A 20,485-nucleotide genomic window follows, 5' to 3' on the forward strand; every position below is an offset into this window, starting at 1 on the left:
TTTGTTGATTGATGATTAGTGAATAGTGATAAAAGGAACAAACATAATTAAGAAGACACGAGCTACAAAAATGGTCATTTGGATTTTGATTTTTGAGCTATTTGTCAAGTCGATTGTTACTTAGTCATTAAGTATTACTCATATTCGCAAATAAGCATAAAACTAGTCAACCAGAAACACTTTGATTATAAGTGTGCCCGACACAAACACGACACGAATAAAATATGAGTCGTGTTCGGGTTAGCCTATTTCAACCTTCCATCACAAAATCCTTCAACCCACCAACCTGACATGATTAACACCCTCAATTCGTATATGTTGCGTGGGTCCACTCTTGATCATAGACCAAAAACTCAAAACTCGAAAGCAAAGCATGGTTAGGATAAAAATAGAAGATAAAGTGTAATGTTAGGTAATAATAGAACCATCCCCCCTCTTTTCGTAGTAATTAATCATGATGTCACTTTCAATGATCATGAACCCAACCCAACCAAGTCAAACATAATCCATGCGTTCATGAACATTATGAACCATAGTGAGTTCCTACTTCCTAAAACATCATTTTGAGGTTTTGGTTCATGATTTGGCATGCACATGAGTCCCACCCATGCTTTGCACAAGTATCATACAATTAGTACTTGTCAATTATGATGAGATAAGAGAGTATATGTTTTAATATGAATCTTATTTTTATTTTAAAAAACGATGTGACTTCATAAAAATCAGTGTTCTGTTATCGCATAAGTTTTTTATGTGATTAGTCTACTTCTATTTTATGACCTATGAGGACAAATATTATTAGATAATACATTTGTCACCGTTAGTGATACTATAAACATTACTATGTGCATGTAATAAAAAAAACTATATAGATGAAAGAGTATCGAAATCTAGGTGTGTTAGATGAGCCGTATTCATGTGTTAGATTGGTGAAACCTGAAAACTGACAAGAATATGAAAATTGTGTTAGACATATAAACCTAAACACGGCACGAGTTTTGATGGGTTGATACGAACGGGCGCTGTTGTAACCCGAAGTAATATTATTTTATTGTTGTGCACATTAATACTTTAAAATTACACAAAAAGGGCTTTGCTCTAGCGATATTAAGATAACTTTCTCTATGTGACAAAATGTCATGTGCGAGCAAGGGGTTTTACCACAGTGAGTCTTCCGGCGGTGGATTTCCTCTAGAATTGGTGACGGTGGCCGGACTTTGTTGGACGGTGCGAGCAAGGTCACGAGTGATGTCTGCTATCACGAGCGTGGGTGGCCTTTTGCCTATGGGTGTACCCGGTGGCCGGATTTTATTGGATGTTAAAAAAACACTTTAAAATTACAAATTTACAACTATAACTACACTTGTATGTAAAACAATTAGATTTGCATTAAATAAATTGATTCGTAATTCTCTTTATCTTTTACATCTTGACATAAAATACGGAATAACTTTTAAGTCATGTCATAAAAATCAGATATTTTTTAAACCAAGTATAAATTAACATGTCACTGATTACAGAAATCTATCATAATGTTATCAATTTATAAAAAAAACAATAATAAATTTCATATGTATAGAATCGGGCGATATTTGAAATTGTAATGTTATTTACGCATATTTAAAATGTTTTTTTTATTGGACTTTTGATGGGTAGCCCGAACAATGTCATTAAACACCACGTAAGTTGGGTGGACCGTTCTTAAAAAATATTATAGGCTAAGCCCAATGTGAGATCCTTCTATGCATTCACCGATAATCACATCCAACTACATTCAGGAATCGCAGATGTGGTTTCGGGACCAGGCGTGGCCACATTTTTTAGACAAAGGAACCTTATACATGTTCGTAGAAGTGTACTACATTCAAAGATGGGATCAAGCCCCGTCACGAGAGTATGAGACTATGGGAGTAATTGCTTTGAATATCCAAAGTTGATTTACGAGCTTCAAAAGATCATCATGTACTTGTATGAGAGAAGTTATTTAGTTCCGATAGCTAATAGATGTGTATCACTGCACAGAATTTACAAAAGGCAACACTGATTAGCCTAGTTAAAAAGAGAATGCTCTTTTTGCAACCAACAACATCTAACGTGAGAATAAATATATAAATGATGAGTTAGTATGAGGGATTTGTCAAACATTTAAGGTAACCTGACATGTGGTCTCTCATTAGAACCAAATATAGTTACGTGGTTGTTCTCGGTTAATGAATACTGGTGGTCCCTGGTTTTGTTGAGAAGCAGTATTCCCCTAACAGAGTGACCCTAGTTTCTTTTTATTGTTTATTTAATTCAACATGCCTGCCAGCCATCACCACTTTGGTGGGGTGGTAGAGGCTTTGTGCCTCTTGGGAAGAGACCAGGGTTCGAGTCCTGGCATGGGGTAGAATTGATGTAATTTAGTAGGGGTGTTTATGTAATCTTTGCCGTTAAAAAAAAAACATGCCTGCCAGTTAATTGGTCATTCTGAATCACCATCATATTCTCCACACCGTTTATCCAATGCCTGAACCGCACTAGTTGCGGTGTTTTGCCGATCTCAGTCTCATCTTCTTCGGTTGACTTTTTAGTTCTCTGAGTCGTCATAGTATTTCTGTCATCATATTTCTACGCCTTGGATTTTATTTGTTGGTTGGTAGTTCTTTGCCAGTGTGTAGGGTTCTCATGTCAAGTTTTGCATAACATTATCTGAAGGATGAATCACCATGGAATTAAACATCTCGTCCAATAAAGAACAAGCTATACCCAAAGGTTTAAGTTGTGATATAATTTTTTTTTTAAAAGATAAGTAGAAATTTAAATGTCGTTAACTCGCTAGGTCAACCGAAGCTAACCCAAACCCGTATAAACTAAATTCAAACACATGAATTATGTGTTACGCTCATGCCTAGTAAGTCAACAATTCATATAAATCTTAAACTATATAACAACTTTGCTTCCAAGAATGTTAAGATAGCCTTACAATTATTTAACTATGTAAAATAAGTCATTTGTTACAATAAAATAAGCGGCTTGGGTTTGTTTACACTTCGAATTGCTATCAAACACACCTTTTAAACCATGTTGGAGTTGGAGAAAGATAAGTTTCTCTAGCCAGTGGCGAAGCCTGAGATTTCCGTCCGGGGGATCGAAAATGTATATACCAGAAAATTTCTATAAGACCGGGGGGTCGAAAACGTGTATACCAAAAAAAATTATACGAAAACTACATACTCTCCACTAATGAGCGAAAAGTTCGGGGGGGGGGGGGGGTTCCCGCCCTATAGAAGCTGCGCCACTGTCCCTAGCTGCTTGAATTAGAAACATCGAAGAAAAACTGTCTCGTCCCGGAAAGGATTGAGCTAGAACAAGACTTGATGAAATCCGTAATTCGAAGTTGGGGCAAGAAGAAGTTTAATTGTAAAGAGAAATCAAACTTGGTTTTGGTTGATTTAATTTTAGGAAAATTATAGAGGGTAGTGGATCTACCCTCAATGTAACATGCACATGATCTCGTTTAACATTAATATAAAATAAGTTAGTCGCAAAAGACATAACATATAACATTAGAAAATATTAAGTGAAAAACTCAATAATTTCAAACACAAAATAAGCGAGTGAAATTTGGTATAAAGGTTAATGACAAAATTTATATTCACTCAATTGATTGAAAATTACATTATTATTATTATTATTATTATTATTATTATTATTATTATTATTATTATTATTATTATTATTATTATAAAACAAAACAAACTTATGCCACTTGGCATGAACTTAAGCTACTAGATGCCACGTGGCAATGTGATACTCCTCCCTAATTGATTTTAAGAGGCAATTTGATTTCTCAATAGAAAGCGGCTTCTCAAACACACTTTTCATCATCAGTATCATTCAAAAACCCTAATATAGGTGATTCTCCGGCGATCTCTGTAGGTCCCTGTTTCGGGATCCAATCCGTGATTTTCATGTTTATGTTCAAAGATGGAAGAGATAAAGAGATGATAAACAAACAACTTTGCATTAATCCGGTAGTAAAACATTACAAGTCGGCCAGATTACATGATAACCGAACTAATACCAAAGAAGTATACATCCAGGGAGAAATCAAGTGGTGATTTCTCCCGGTGAGGACTCAAACCTCCTATCACTCTCTTGCACACACTTGTGCTCTCACTCTTGTGTTGCAAATGACAAGGTGTTGGTATTTATACCAAACACAGGTTGCACGGTCGAAGGATTAAACTGACTGGTCGATAGATCATCTGTCGACCATCCAGCTTTCGAAAGATACACACATACCTCGAAGGATGCCATATCCTTCGAGGTCCATCTTCAACCTTCGATGGATATCTTTCGAGCTCATCGAAGGATACACAATCCTTCGATGCCTTATCCTTCGACACCAACATTAAACAACCATAATTTGTCTTGCAACCACACACGGTCAAACGAATAACCCTCTCGTTTGACCACTTCAAACGAGCGGGTCTATACACGTTCGATAGACCGTTTCACTAACTATTACAAATTCAGCGTAAAATAATAACTAATCTATTCGACAAGCATCGGACACAAAATCTGCATCAACAAATTCCCCCTTGTCCGTTGCTGTCGAATGCTGAAAATGCAACTACAATCATCGATCTTCAGTCAAGTAATCATCTTCTCTGTGTAAACAAATTCCCCCTTGACCGATGATCCAGGTAAGTAGTATCTTGATGCTCATTGTATAATATTTCCCCCTCAGAGTGCGCGCATCCGTGTTGAGTGTTGTGCAATTTCCTCAAAGGACTCAATTGACCGATCTTCCGCTGATCTTCCAATACTCCAACCGGCATTTGATAAGGGTTCCATTCTTTAACAACTGCATCAAGTCTTGATCTTCAAGCATACTACATTGATAGAGATTTCTGGTAAACTATCTTCTGTAAACCGTCTTTGTGGAATCGACCACGTAATGCACTTTTCTGTGCAAAACATTCCACGCAGAACCCCCTTGTCTCACCAGAAAATCACAAACTCTACCACCTGTGATTGCGTTTAGAAATTTACCGAAGAAATTCAACATTTGAAAATTTTTATTCCCCCATTTCTTTGGTAAAATCTCTAAACCTTAACAGATTCTTTCCACTTCAAAGAAACTGTCGTCAAATGTTCACCAATTCCCTCCACTGAGCGGAACTGTCATCAATCTTCATTGAATGTTCTCGGTTCCGAAAATTCACGAACATGACATTCTTCTTTGCATAATCTAGTTGAATAAGAACGTCCCCTGGTACCCCGTAGGATCTGACTTGTATCCCCCCAAAGACCAAAGACTTTGTGAACTCGTTAGGACCGGTATAGACGTTCCAGGTTCATACGTTCGTCTTCAAATGCGAGAATATGACAATAAACAAAATCCTTTCGAACATTTCCGAATAACCGGTAACAATCATAAATACTGATGCGCGGAAGCGAACATATCGTGTTGTTTTTGGCCCATAATAGTCGCGTTACCATTTTTGCCATTGCATCGGTAACCGTGACTACCCCACATTTTCAACAATCAAGTTTTCATCATCTCTTGTTTTCATCATACCGCATCATCCCGCGCGCTCCCGAATTCGTACGAATTTTTGACGTTGAAATTTCGAAGCGCGGTTCAAATCATCTTCGCGAACACCCGACCCCACTCTGCATCAAAAACCTTTGTTCCAATGGATCCTTTTTTTTTTTTTTAATATTTGCCCAAAATTTCACACCAAATGGGCCCAATAGAAAAATCTAGCAAAATATAACTTTAGGCGCTAGATTTTCACTTTGATACACCTTGTGTGGACGCGACTCGGCTCGGTTCGACTCGGTTTTGACACGGTTAGGTCCGGCTCAAGCCCGACGTCACGACATTCCTCCGTCGTGCGCCCCAGAGTTCGACACGCGAAGCACGGAGTGCCACAAACCCATTCCCGTTTACACCTCACCATGACATCATCATTGTGATGTCATGGTGATGTCATAACCTTTGACTTATTGAAAGTTGGCAACATAAAGCACATTTGGGCCAATCAACGTCATTTGGGTCGTAACATCTGTATTGGGCTTTGACTTTTATTTGGGAATTATTTAAAAAATTGATCCTTCGAAATTGTTTGAGCATGACCCTTCGAAATGTAGACTGATCTTTCAAGGGATTGAGGTGCAGATGTGATCTATCGAAACAAAAGATTCCTTTTGATCTTTCGAAAAATTTGTTTGAGATAAAGATGATCTTTCTAGAAGATAATTGATCCTTCGTAACAAAAACTTGACCTTTCGAAAAATCAAGCTGTCAACATGACCTTTCGAAACCAAACATGACCTTTCGAAATAAAGTTTTGATCCTTCAAGGTACTGTTAACATCTTTCGAAATATGAAAATATCAAGAACTTCAAGAACACAGCTACTGTGTAAAATTTGCAGATTTGATGAAATCACTTGTACACGAATTTTGATAAAGGAAACTTGAAGATTTAGGAGAAAAACATAAAACCCAACACTCGTTTTATCACAGATCTGAATATTCGGGTCCAGATCTGAGTTTTTCTCATTTTCACCATTTTTACATCTTGAACAAAAACCCACAAAAATCACAGATCTAGAGCACATGTGACTTAGTAAACGGTTAGTTTTACTAAATCGGGCACCATGGCTCTGATACCAATTGTAGGTCCCTGTTTCGGGATCCAATCCGTGATTTTCATGTTTATGTTCAAAGATGGAAGAGATAAAGAGATGATAAACAAACAACTTTGCATTAATCCGGTAGTAAAACATTACAAGTCGGCCAGATTACATGATAACCGAACTAATACCAAAGAAGTATACATCCAGGGAGAAATCAAGTGGTGATTTCTCCCGGTGAGGACTCAAACCTCCTATCACTCTCTTGCACACACTTGTGCTCTCACTCTTGTGTTGCAAATGACAAGGTGTTGGTATTTATACCAAACACAGGTTGCACGGTCGAAGGATTAAACTGACTGGTCGATAGATCATCTGTCGACCATCCAGCTTTCGAAAGATACACACATACCTCGAAGGATGCCATATCCTTCGAGGTCCATCTTCAACCTTCGATGGATATCTTTCGAGCTCATCGAAGGATACACAATCCTTCGATGCCTTATCCTTCGACACCAACATTAAACAACCATAATTTGTCTTGCAACCACACACGGTCAAACGAATAACCCTCTCGTTTGACCACTTCAAACGAGCGGGTCTATACACGTTCGATAGACCGTTTCACTAACTATTACAAATTCAGCGTAAAATAATAACTAATCTATTCGACAAGCATCGGACACAAAATCTGCATCAACAATCTCAAACACAAAAACTCTCATCCAGGATCTTTATCATCTTCAACCCTTGCTATTTATCATCTTTATCATCTTCAAAAACATGAGAAGCCTTCCGATCTTTCTCTCACACGCTGATCAATCAAAACCCTCTTTCTCTACTCTCACACCCACTTCAGAAACAAACCCTAGCTTCCTGTAGCTTTTGCGCCTTCAACCTCAAAAAGCCTAGATTGCAATTACAGGAAACTAATCATCAGGTTTGTTTTTCTCTTATGCTCATCTTTTTAATGATTGAAATCTCGAGTCGTGTCTGAAATCTCCAATTGTGTTTGGTGTTCTTGAATCATGATTGATGGTCTCAATTATATATGTTATATTTTTAGTGTTTTTCTATTTAATTATTCTTAAATAACTTACCATGTTTGAGTTTTTTTATCATGTTTAGTTGAATGTGTCTATGATCTACACGATCTTGATGAATTTTGGTAATGAATAGGGCTCAAAAGTTTCACATTTGAAGGTAAACATCACGCAATTTCCAGCGAGAGTAGAGAAAGAGGGTTTGTTTTCCGGTCATCTCCCCATTTCCAGCGAGAAAAAAGGTAAACCGTGTCGTGTACACCTCATCTTTTCGGTGATTTGAAAGAATTTTTGTTTAACGTGTATGATTTTGGGGTTGCTCCCCGTTTCTGACGAGAAAAAAGGTAAACTGTGTATTAAACAATAAAATCAAATACTTAAATACTCATTAAGAAACTCAACCAATGGTAATTTTGGGTGAATTCTTTTATTATTATTATTATTATTATTATTATTATTATTATTATTATTTTGTAGTATAATTTTGAAGGAAGATATGATTTTGTAAAGTTTGTAAAGTTGGTTCAGAAAGTTGGGATGTATATGCATCAAAGGATTGGGCCATTTGTTTGTGCAGAGTGGAATTTTGGGTAATTTTATCAAGAAACACTTTGTAACTTTTGTGATTTTTGATGTTTTTAAATTTAATAACGATTTTGATGTTTTTAAATTTAATAATTATTTTGATGTTTATGTAGGGGTTTGCCTATTTGGCTGAAGTATGTTCATGGAATCAGCTTCATAACTGATAATGAACCTTTCAAGGTCTGCCTTTTGCCGAAATCCTCTGTTTCATTGCATATAAATCGTTTGTTTAACATGCTGGTAGTGTTCGGGTTCACGTATTTAATCCGTTTAATCAAACAAGTTAACCATCAACACGTTTAAAATAAAAATATATGTTTACTAAGCTCAATCCGTTAACATGTTTATGAACCGTTTAACCCATTTACAACTTGATTACAACTCACTCACAAACGTTTGGCTCTTTTGCATAAATAGCTTATACTATTTTATGTGTATCCATTATTCGTAAACCCAAGATATGTTACATTGGTATTGTTTGCTGAGACAACTACAGTTTTGATCAAGAACCAAAGTCATTGCTTTAGTTTATTGTCTCTGATAGGTACTTTTACTAATTATTAGTCTGTAAACATGTTTCCTTTAAGAGCATGTGTTAGCTAATGAATACATAACCTTTGGTTTCAACCAGACAAGTTTCAATTTGTATATCTAAATTGATTTCATAGTCCAAAGTCAAGAATTGTGGAAAGAGTAGTTAAATATATGAGTATGATGATTTAATATATTCATATTTTTGTTTTTCCAGGTCATGCAGGGTGCTTTTCAAATACAGTCAAATGGGTTCGGGTCAAACGGTGGCGGATTCTGGGACTCTGGGTCGACCCTTACGTCTTTATTCTAATAATTATTAAATTTGATTTTAAAGTTTAAACTTTGCGGTCATTACTAAAAATTATGACATAATAATTGGTATATTTAAAAGTAAAACACTTTTAAAACTTTTAACACATTTTAACGTTGCTTCTGTAACTTTATAACCAGCATAAAAAGGCTGAAGGGTGTGGGGACATGGGTTAGGTCATCAATCACCACTTAGGACCACACCCCCTTAAGCATCCACCATCGTTCGTGTGTAATAAACCACGACAACCACAGACCGCCTTTTTCTTTTTCCAATATTTTAAGCATGTGTATGTTTATTAATTTAGGGTAGAGGTTTAAGTTATAGGGTTGAGATCCTGTACAAACATTGCTAATTATAAGAACCGTAAGAACAGATCTGAACCATTGATAATTTAAATCAAGGGTTGATATTGATTATAAAAAAAACCCTTATAATTAAAAGTTACTACTAAAAAATTAGGGGTAATTTTGTAAAATTGCTAGTCATTTGACCATTTTCCATTAAATACAAATTCCACCAAGGTTTTTAAACTAAAATAACTTTTATATACTTCATTATTTTTTTTAAAAAAAATATATCATAAAATCAAGTATTTTTTTATCTTTAATATGAGTACCATATTGCTATACTTTTTTGTATTTATAAAAGTGGTTTTTAAAAAAGTTAACAAAAGGTGTTTTATAATTGTGCTGATAACGTGCTGATTATGTGTTAATTACAAAATAATACAACCAAACACCAAAAGTAGATATAATCAGCACATCTGGTGTGCTGATAATGGAGAACAATTGAGGTTGTTGTGCTGATGTCGTTTATGTTGATAATGGAGAACGATTGAGGATGATGTGCTGATAATGAAGAACGATTAAGCATGTTATGCTAATTATATAGTGTTGTGCTGATTATATTTTTTGTAATTATTTTTAATTAGTTTTAAATAAATATGGTCAAAAGGTCTAAATTACCCTTAAACTAATTTTTTTATTGATAGACACTTGTCAATTATTTGTTGGTTCTTACGGTTCTTACAAACTTAAGTGTTTGTATTTGATCCCATTCCTTAAGTTATAACCACACTCTTAGAGCATTGATGTATAAATAATGCATATCTTATGGGCAGGTATATTTGCACTCTAGGAAAGGAAACTTAAGGAACTGAATCCAGTCATGAGAAATATTACTTATGACATTGAAGATCTGTATAATTTCATTGATGGCCTTGCTGAGTTGACTTTGTATACCCTTTTAATTAGGGATGAGCATTTGGTACCGGACTACCAGGTACCGGTACCGAACCGTACCGGTATATTCGAAACCGGTACGGGTACCAATTTTCTCTGTTTTTCGGTACCGGTTCGGTACCAAACGGGTACCCGAACCGGTACCGTGCTCATCTCTACGTTTAATTAGACTTGATGTCTTGCCTTTGATGATCATGAATAAGGAATTTGTCGTCGCTTTGTTGGTGGATCACGCGGCAATGATTATGCTGATTCTCTTCCTGGTAAGTTTGTTATTCGGATTCATATTTTTCATTATCTTAATAAAGATTTTGTATTGCATAACTCGATAGCTTAGCAACCTAGGTCTTTTCTGAACTTCATGATTCCTTACGCCCATAAAACTTCTCTCCCTTTAGTCTAAGGAGAAAATCTTTCATCTTAATTAGGGTTCTTATTAATTGAATTAAAGGGTAGTTATCTGGGAAAAAAAAGATTGAAATAATTACTTCTATCTACATGTAGTTGGATGCTTAGGGTTAGTTTGGGTTTTTTTTTTGTTCATTCCCGCCTGATTGGGGGGGGGGGTTCTTTGTAAAATTTGCTTCCTTTATTTTGATGACTTAAAATATTATCGATTTTTACATCTCTTTGTTTGTTTGCATATCATATATACAGGTTGTTATTGGCTTATAGACAGAGACAAAGCCTTAAATCATCGAAGTGGTAATTGCGAGAATAGAGGAGAACTGAATCAACGAAGCTTACACTGTAAGTTCGCAACCATTCAATATGTAATTCTTGGTTCTAAACAATTGTTGGCCGCTTAAGAGCTACGATTTTAGGCACCGTGACGCGATTTGAATGACTTCCTTCTACACTATCTATATATGTATATTTTGTATGTATTTTCTAATTAGTAGCTCGGTTTAGAACCTTTTTTGTTGATAAATGAGGCGATGTTTGGGATTACAGATTGAGAGAAAGGAGATACCTGGAAGACGAGAAAAAGAACTAAATTATCAAAGCGTACGGTGCGCCTGTAGCCATTTTCTTATAATTGTTAAGCAATAAACAATTACAGGCACCTCTAATCAGTCAACTTGTAACCAAACTGGCTGGTTACAAGTTCCAAACCGGGCTGAAACTTTAAAACGTCAAAATTGTTAACCAAACCGATCTCAACCGGCGGAATCATCAAGACTTATTAAATCCTTATTTTTTGCAATGAGTTGCTAATTATTTGACTTTAATGGATGGTATAACCGAATCTACACGAAATGACATCAAAGGGTATATGCATTCACCATTTCCATGACCTTATTTGACCAGGCAACAGAGTTGATCTTAGTCTTTTAATTATATTGGGCAATCTTTATGTAAATTGATTGTACCTACAGCACTACATGCGTATCTATTTTCTATATATGTAAATACGAAATAGCATGTCATTTGCGTTCTTGATTCTGATATAAGTGATTTTCTGTCAGATTACAACCAAAGAAATACTCAGGAATCCGCTTTAGTATGTTGTGAATGCAAACCAACACCCATGACCATTCACATTAAATGCTCACTCAGAAAGCTTATGTTGATGAACAAGTTCACTCCAAGATAAGAGTGTCTTTATTTAAAGGGCAAGCACAAGGAGGACAACATGTTGTATTTGGGATGTTTTGTTATTTTTTTGCTTTTTCTTCATGAGATCATTTACGATATATGGTTAATGTTTGTATGTGTGTTATCTGGTAACAATATCTGTTTAAAAGGATATTCTTTTATTTTCAAACGGGTGCATATTTACACATTTATATTGTAAGTTGCAAAGCTGTAACTGCAGTAACCATTTATTATTATTATTTTTGCTATTTATATATTATATAGTTTTCTCTTTTTTCATGGGGTTAAATGGTTATTCACTAATATGTGAAAAATCAGAGTTCACGATAGTGAGAATTGCTATTGATGAGTTAGTTAATGCACGTGTAAAGTATATGTGGAAATGCATAAAACTGATGGTTTTCACATAATTATATATAAATCTCCTAACAAATTCTTTAAAAAAAGTAGTATGGACTTGTGACTCAACCAGGATTGGAAGAATTTAGATCAACCTATGTGACAGTAGCAGTTGGGTGACAGGTGGCAGGAAAGACAGAGTTGACCGATCAAAAGGCACTTTCATTGGATCATTTGCAAATAGAATAATGGAACATTTTTTTTAATTTAAAAGTTAAGTCAACACTTATAAATAACTTAATTTATAGTACTTGAACGGTTATTTCTTTCAAAAGATTATTTCAACAATTTTAATTTATATATTTGTGTGTTAAGCCACCTGCGAAACTCGCGGGATCTTAGACTAGTTATTATTATATCAAAATAGGGTGTCTTAGGCATAATAATTAAGACATAACCTTTACTTTATTATTTTTCTTTGCTAAATTTACAAAAATACCATCCAACGTGTTTTTTTTTCTTTTTGTGTATTCAATCTTTCAACTTTTAGCATTGCCACTTTATCCTCAACTTTCTAAAATTTTGTAAAATGCCACGTTGACCCCTTCAAGTTTACGTGTTTATTTTTATATATGTGAGTCATATATAATACTTTTCTGTGCTTATTTTTATGTACGTTTTCGTTGGTTTACGTATTGTTTGAAAACAGGTTGGGTCAGATATAACATGTTTTCACTAGCCGATGTAAATTCAAGTTACTTTACGTTTCGACTCACTCCTTCGAAACGCGTGGTACCATTCTTTAATGTAAAAAACACTATTTTTTTTACTTGCTTATTTTTAAGTACATTCGTTGTAAATCCAAGTTGGTTTATGTTTTAACGTAAATTTTCTCGGTAACGAGTCAGATCAAATATAATACATTTTCATGCTTATTTTCATGTGCGTTTTCAATTCATCTACGTTTTAACATAAATTTTGTTTGAAAACAAGTTGGGTGGGCATAACTTAAATACTATGTTGGGGAATTTTCAGAAAACCGGATGATCAGAGAGGTGTGATCACTATCAGATCAAATTATTTCGGTGGTTCACCCGAATAATTTAATCGGATACAACTCTGATTTTTCGAGAAATTGAACCAGGGTATGTTTGTATGCGAATTATCTGAACCAGAAGAAAATTGTGACAAAAAACTGTCTATGAATTTTGGGGTTAGGGATGGTTAACTGCCATTTGGCAGTTATTTCAATTTTAAGACAAAATAGCCTCCTAAAACTGTCAATTTTTGATGCTTCGAAAATGTGGCATTTTCCAGAAAATTTTTGTTCCTCGACCCTAGCCAAGGGCTCTGCCTCTTGGACCCCGCCAGGAGCTACCGCCCCTTAGACCCTGCTCCTAGGGGCGCTGCCCCCGGACCCCCGCCAAGGGGGTGTTGCCCCCTTGGAACCCCGTAGAGTACGGGCTCCGTTCGTACACTTCAAATTATAATAAGTCAAACAAGCGTGCACTCCCACACCTCCTAACTTGCTTGATGTATATTATTTTTTTGAACGGCCAACAAACTCAATCCCGAGCACTCTCGGGGCACACACTGGACAAACGGAGTACTTCGAGAGTAACCCGAGTCCACCACCAATTCCGGGGAAAACCCGATAACCCACCCGCCCGTAGGCACGACAGTGAAATTACCGGTAAAACCCGTTTGGCTCAAGGATCCAAACGCAGGTTTCCCTGGGTCTCCTATCATTGCCCACCAAGTAAATCCCGATTACACTAAATATCTAACATACTAGTTCAATATAAAATCCCAATTTCCACTCTAAAATTTGCATACTTCTCTCGTAAACATGGCGGATTACGAAGGAATCCTTTTGGGTATGGGAAACCCCCTTCTTGACATTTCAGCCGTAGTCGATCAAGATTTTCTCAAAAAGTAATCTTTTTTATCCTGTGTCATCATTTTCTCTTTCGTGTTAATGCACAATTGATCACATTGATCGGATCTGACCTCATTGCATTATCATCTACCAATAATTTGGCTCTTTTGAGGCTTTTTATTCAGATACATGACCTCATTTAATAATTAAAAGCTTATATTTTCTTATATAATAATGTCTATTATATAGGCTGTGTTTTGTTTTTCTGGGGTTTTAGATTCAGGGTTCTATATGTTTTAAGAAATAGCAAAATTAGCCTTATTTGGAGTAAAGATTTGCATGCAGAAATTAGCCTTATTTTAGGATTCACGGTTCTATATGTTTTAATAGGCTGCTGATATGTACGGCCACGGCCCCCCCCCCCCCCCCCCCCCCAACTTCTTTTGCCCACCCAGTGTCACTTTTTTTCACCTGACAAAGAAAAGAAATGACTAAAGTGAACGATATCAACCAATAGGGCCTATATCACTTTTTTTTTTCACCAAATGATACTTCTTGTATGGAGTGATACTTTGGTTTTAAAAGGTGACGAGGTCTAAAACCGAGCCGCAAAAGCGATGGATTTTTTGTACCTGAGGCGCAAGCTAATTATATATATATTTTTATATATTCCATAGGTTTTTAGCTTTCCATACCCAAAATATAGCTATAAGTAAGGTTTTTGTATGATTTTAGCTGCATGTACAAGCCAAAAAAACGAACGTACAACAGTTGGATGCATAAAAACGCCTCAGGTACGAGAGGCGCGCGTCTCAGACCAGAAAAGCCCAGGAAAATCCCAAAAAAGCGAGCCTTTTTGGCGCTTCTTGTAATTACTCTAGGCGCTAAGCGAAAAAGCCCCGGGTTGTGCGCCTTGTTGCGCCTCGCGCTTAAGCGCGCCTGAGGCGCGCTTTTTAAAACCAAGAGTGATACTGCCTGTATCACCTTTTTCAGCCAACAAAAAAATGTCTGATGTGACAGCAATTTAACCAATATGACTATTATCAGTTTTTTCCGCCAAATGATGCGGCATGCATGTAGTGATACTGACCATATCATTTTCGCTCATCAATATGGTATGTATCACTTGTGGTGGTGTGTACCTATATAAGGACCCTTTTGATATCACTATCGATTATCAACTAATGGTTTCATGATCATTTGAGCGATTAAAATTGTTTTCCCCATAACCTCCTTTTCCTTAAATTTTAGATACGATATCAAGCCGAACAATGCCATCCTTGCTGAAGATAAGCATTTGCCCATGTAAGCATTCTTCACTTTAATAATATTTTTTTGGACATTAATTAAAATTATAAAATTTTGTAAGATCCTGAGTAGGGTAAACAATAATTTATGAATACATGATCACATGCTGCATGTTTTTTTGTTATGTTATTGATCTTGATTGTCTTATTTTGGTTCAGGTATGATGAAATGTCGTCCAAATACAATGTAGAGTACATTGCTGGAGGTGACTATATTCTTATGATATGTCGCTTATACTCTTGTGTATTTTTTTTTTCCAAAAAATTTAAACCGTTTGTGGTACCAGGTGTCTAACTTTTAGTATTTTACTGTAGGTGCTACTCAGAATTCAATCCGAGTTGCGCAGGTAAGTAGTTGGACGTTTGTTTTGTATTTTTATTCGGATTTATGTAAATGAAAATTCTGGTTTACGATTTTGTGTTGGTCTTCAGTGGTTACTTCAAATACCGGGTGCAACAAGTTTTATGGGTTGTATTGGGAAGGACAAGTACGGTGAGGAGATGAAAAAGAACTCGAAAAGTGCTGGTGTTAATGTACGAATCTCCTTTCTTTTGTTTGGTTTAGAGTCTTTTAGGCGCTGTTTGGGTTAATAATCGATTACCTGATACTCTAATAGTCACAATAATCGTTTTTTATTGTTTGGGCAGTGCACACAACTCCCGATTATTTAGTGGCCTAATAGTTTTGGTAATCAGTTTCATACTTGTTGCAACAAAATTGTTATCTGGAAAATGTATAAAATTATTCGTTTAGGCATTTCAACAAAAATTTTTTCTCTAACGATGATGTTTTCTAGGTGCACTATTATGAGGATGAAACCGCACCAACTGGTACATGTGCTGTCTGTGTTGTTGGCGGTGAGAGGTTAGTAATACCTAATTGTAGGCTTTGTTGCATTATATTGTGTCTACTTGCTTGTGCGTTTATTTTTTAAATAATGCACTAAATTATCTGCAAGTTAGGATTTTATTTTATTTTATTTTTTCATACATGAGTTTGTTTAGGAATCGTGTTAGTCGTAAGTTTTGCAAAGGTTTCTGTTTTTTTTTTTTCGTGCATTTGGTCGCCTAAACTGACATTTTGTGCTTGCCAGGTCACTTATTGCCAACCTGTCTGCTGCCAACTGCTACAAGACTGATCACTTAAAACGTCCAGAGAATTGGGCACTCGGTACTAATTCCTTAAGTTTTTAAATATTCTTGTATTTTCATGCATGTTTTGAAGCTTTCTAAAACCAAGCATTTGATAGTTGAAAAGGCTAAGTACATCTATATTGCTGGCTTTTTCCTTACGGTGTCTCCTGAATCAATTCTGCTTGTAGCTGAGCACACAGCTGCAACCAACAAGGTAAACAATAAAATTATTAAACCCTCAATGAATTTCAAGTTATCGTTCGGTTTGCGCTTGGGATCACTATGGGTATGGGTTCGATAACATGATGGAATGGGAATGGGCTTGATATGGGTTTTTTAAACAATTAAACGTTAATATTATGTAATCCGTACCCTCGATGCAAATCCTCAAACCAAACACCCCCTTAAGTTTCCTATATCGTTTTTGGAGTAAAATGCCATTTTCGTCCCTGAGGTTTGGCTAGTTTTGCGACTTTCGTCCAAAGTTTTGTTTTTCCGCATCGGATCCAAAAGGTTTGAAATCTTGCCATTTTTATCCGACCCGTTAACTCCATCCATTTTTTCCGTCAAGTCAAGGGTATTTCCATCTTTTTGTTAACTTAAAGGGCAATTCAGTCTTTATGTAAAAAGACTGAATACCCCTGAAAAAGACCGAATTGCCCTTTAAGTTAACAAAAAGGACAGAAATACCATGACTTAACGGAGAAAAATAGATGGAGTTAACGAGCCAGATAAAAATGGCAAGATTTCAAACGTTTTGGGAAACAAACCTTTGGACGAAAGTCGCAAAACTTGCCAAACCTCAGGGACGAACATCACATTTTACTCTTGTTCTTGACTTTAATTAAACATGTAGGTTTTCGCAATGAACCTATCTGCACCGTTCATCTGTGAATTTTTTAAGGATGCTCAAGACAAAGCCTTACCGTAAGTTTAATCTGTTGCTCAACCAAGTTATCTGTCACTCTGTCCACTCTTAGAAAATTTCTTATTCATTTTTTATTACATAATAATATGCAGGTATGTGGATTATGTTTTTGGAAATGAAACCGAAGCAAGAACGTTCTCAAAGGTTCATGGTTGGGAGGTAAGAACCGTTCGATGGTTTTAACTTTCAACGCTACACATAACTATATATGATTAAAAGCGTATATAGACTCATAATTGCTTGTTTTCAGACTGATAACGTGGAGGAGATCGCGATCAAGATCTCTCAATTGCCAAAAGCATCCAATACCCGCAAGAGGATTACCGTAATCACTCAGGGTGCTGACCCTGTTGTAGTGGCTCAGGATGGAAAAGTTACAACATATCCAGTCGTCTTCTTGCCAAAGGAGAAACTTGTTGATACCAATGGAGCAGGTTTGTATAGTTTTAACAAATGATCTAAATGGAAAATAGGAAATTGATAAATAATAGTTTTATGGGTTTGTTTAATTTTGTATTCAGGCGATGCGTTTGTTGGTGGATTTTTGTCTCAACTGGTTCTTGAAAAGCCGATTGCTGAATGTGTGAGAGCCGGGTGCTATGCTTCCAATGTGATTATCCAAAGATCAGGGTGCACCTACCCAGAGAAGCCTGATTTTAAATAAATGTGGTGATGTCAAAGTTTTGGATAATATTTTCTGGTTGATCATGGTGGAGCTAGTTTCTCTTGTGCTGGTTCTATAGTAGAGTGCTATCACTGTTAGCCTCCTACACCAAATTAGCTGGTGAAATTGCGTTTTAGCATACATGTCTACTTTTGCTTCGGTTAGATTTCAAATTTCTGTATGTTTTGAGGTCTGAGCTACGTCGCGTTTGCCTCACAACATTCGTTTTACAGTAGTTAATAAATTTTGTTGCAACTTATGTTTTCTATGGCCGTCTTATTGAATGCATGCTTATTGAATGCATGTATACTTTTGTTATGCTAACGGTTAGCATTTAGCTTGGAAAAAGCTCGCTTGATATGGCTTGGTTAGAAACTAAGCCTAACTCGGCCCGGTTCATAACAAGCCGAATTGGTTCAGTTTGGCTCGCTCATTAGCTTGGATCGGTTTGGCTCGGATTATTTTACCTTTAATATATTTAGAGTTAATTACGTTTTTCGTCCTTATGGTTTCTCAAAAATCATTTTCAATCCATTAGTTATATCTTGGGTATTTGAAGTTTATAATTTTACATGTTTTAGTTAGTCTTTTGCACGGATCATTGTCGACATTGTTCTTAATAAAAAAAAAGTCACCAAATTTTGTGTTTTATTGGCTATTAAATAGGAGGTCAATCAGGAATGTTCAGCATGAAGTTCAATCATAGGGATGTTTTTACAAAACCACCCAGTAGAAGTTATTCCAAGGTCCAGGTGAGCTACATTGACATGGTTGATTCATTCGAGTTTGGGTACAATCTGGTGGATGCTATGTTAGGGACCTTAGGTTATGACGATGATGATGTACTCTTTGTGTGTTATAAGATACCTGATCAGGATCTTGATAATGGTTTAGTGGGTTTAAGAAATGATGATGATGATTTAGAGGGTATGCAAGTCTATTGTGCACTTTGTCATTTGTTAGTTTGTGCAAATTGTACCCTTGACTCGAATAGGCTCGACTCGTGAACAACCCTATGCTAACCATTGTGTTGCAGTAAGATGATCAAGGTTTCATCATCAGTATCACCATTGCCACCATGAGGTCCTAACCATAACCCACACCCATCCTCGCGGTCAACATCTTAACCTTCTTCTCACCACCTGCTTGCATAGTTACTTTCGCTACCGCACCATTGTGCTGTAGGTAGCTGGGTCAATATAGAATACAGGCAAACCAACCGCTACTTATGTTGCCAAACATCTATACACATGCGAAACTAATTGCTAATGTTGTGTTGTAGTCAAAATGATTTAAGGAAAACTTTAGCAAATGAGTACATGTCAAGTGATGCATTTGACTTTAGAAAATGAGTACATGTCAAGTGAACATTTGACCATTAGCAAACTATCATGGCATGTTTGGTTTTGGTTAACTGATATTTTTGTAAAAATTGTAAATTTGTAAAATGAATTGTAATACAAAGGAATCGGGGTTAGAGATAAAAATATGTTAAAAGAGATTAGAATATGTCAAACGAATTGTATTTTTTGTACATTTGGTTGACAAAATAATAAATTTTTGTTTATATGTTTGTTAGAGAAGTTGGAATGTGATGGTGGCGCTGTTGACGGTTGTGATGGTGGTGGTGTAGGTGGTGGTTGTGGTGGCAACACTGTTGGTGGCGGTGGAATGATGGTGGTCTAGATGTCGAATTGTTGAGGGAATGAGATTAACTTTGGTTGAATTCCTTCACTATTTGAAAAAAAAGTTTGATTCATTTATTAGATTTAAAAAAAAAAAAAAATTCGTTACACCTCATTTTGTTTTATATATCACTTGAATTTAAAATCCATTAAAACAAATTTTACAAACAAGAGAAGACATGTGAGAAATAAAATTCAGGTTTTAATGCCATATAGTTATTAAATTATAAGTTACATATAATACATAAAAACACCGTTTACAAATTATTTTATCTAACATGACACATTTTATAAAAGTATGATAGCGACTAAGAGTGAATTTCTGACACGATGCAAACCAAACACGAAATTCGCATGATTGAGTTTAGTCTAAACGGGTTTATGCTAGTTTTGGGTTTTGAAGGGGTATAGTCCCAAATCTCGCACCAGGCTTAGGCGCGAGTGACCATCACCCAGCTCACTACCTCTATCGATAAGGATTCATCTGCGTTCGTGCGGGCAACGCACAAACCCAATTTACTGTCCAATCGGCCAAGTGATGAGAAAACTTACCTTGTGTATGAGAACGACTGTTTTCGTCACCACAAGGGATGTGGTAACCGC

At 36.0% G+C, this 20,485-nt stretch overlaps 1 protein-coding gene and 1 long non-coding RNA gene across 4 annotated transcripts; both read left to right on the top strand.

Moving 5' to 3' along the window:
• Window positions 1-7,335: 7,335 nt before the first annotated feature.
• On the top strand, window positions 7,336-12,115 carry LOC110868306. Of its 3 annotated transcripts, none has more exons than XR_004862361.1 (8): window positions 7,336-7,571; window positions 7,811-7,916; window positions 8,152-8,264; window positions 8,373-8,439; window positions 9,008-9,078; window positions 10,227-10,610; window positions 11,005-11,097; window positions 11,817-12,115. It is a non-coding gene; the product is annotated as an uncharacterized LOC110868306 (long non-coding RNA). The 3 variants fall into 3 exon arrangements; XR_004862362.1 differs by adding an exon at window positions 11,302-11,355 and having other exon boundaries at window positions 7,565-7,916; XR_004862360.1 differs by having other exon boundaries at window positions 7,565-7,916.
• A 1,972-nt stretch (window positions 12,116-14,087) lies between these two features.
• Window positions 14,088-18,463, top strand: LOC110868305 (adenosine kinase 2). The gene is made up of 12 exons (XM_022117439.2): window positions 14,088-14,220; window positions 15,416-15,469; window positions 15,631-15,677; window positions 15,787-15,818; window positions 15,904-16,005; window positions 16,269-16,336; window positions 16,566-16,642; window positions 16,722-16,819; window positions 17,462-17,532; window positions 17,626-17,692; window positions 17,784-17,967; window positions 18,055-18,463. The coding sequence occupies exons 1-12, from the start codon at window positions 14,135-14,137 to the stop codon at window positions 18,195-18,197; spliced, it is 1,029 nt and encodes a 342-aa protein (XP_021973131.1). The 5' UTR covers window positions 14,088-14,134; the 3' UTR covers window positions 18,198-18,463.
• The last annotated feature ends 2,022 nt before the right edge of the window (window positions 18,464-20,485 follow it).

The sequence above is a fragment of the Helianthus annuus genome, chromosome 7, assembly GCF_002127325.2.
Source record: "Helianthus annuus cultivar XRQ/B chromosome 7, HanXRQr2.0-SUNRISE, whole genome shotgun sequence".
In the NCBI taxonomy this organism is placed as follows: Eukaryota; Viridiplantae; Streptophyta; class Magnoliopsida; order Asterales; family Asteraceae; genus Helianthus; species Helianthus annuus.

Coding starts and splice junctions, on each gene's coding strand:
- LOC110868305 (XM_022117439.2), top strand. CDS start 14,135: ATGGCGGATTACGAAGGAATCCTTTTGGGTATGGGAAACCCCCTTCTT. Junction 14,221..15,415: donor GATCAAGATTTTCTCAAAAA/GTAATCTTTTTT, acceptor CTTAAATTTTAG/ATACGATATCAAGCCGAACA. Junction 16,820..17,461: donor ACACAGCTGCAACCAACAAG/GTAAACAATAAA, acceptor TTAAACATGTAG/GTTTTCGCAATGAACCTATC.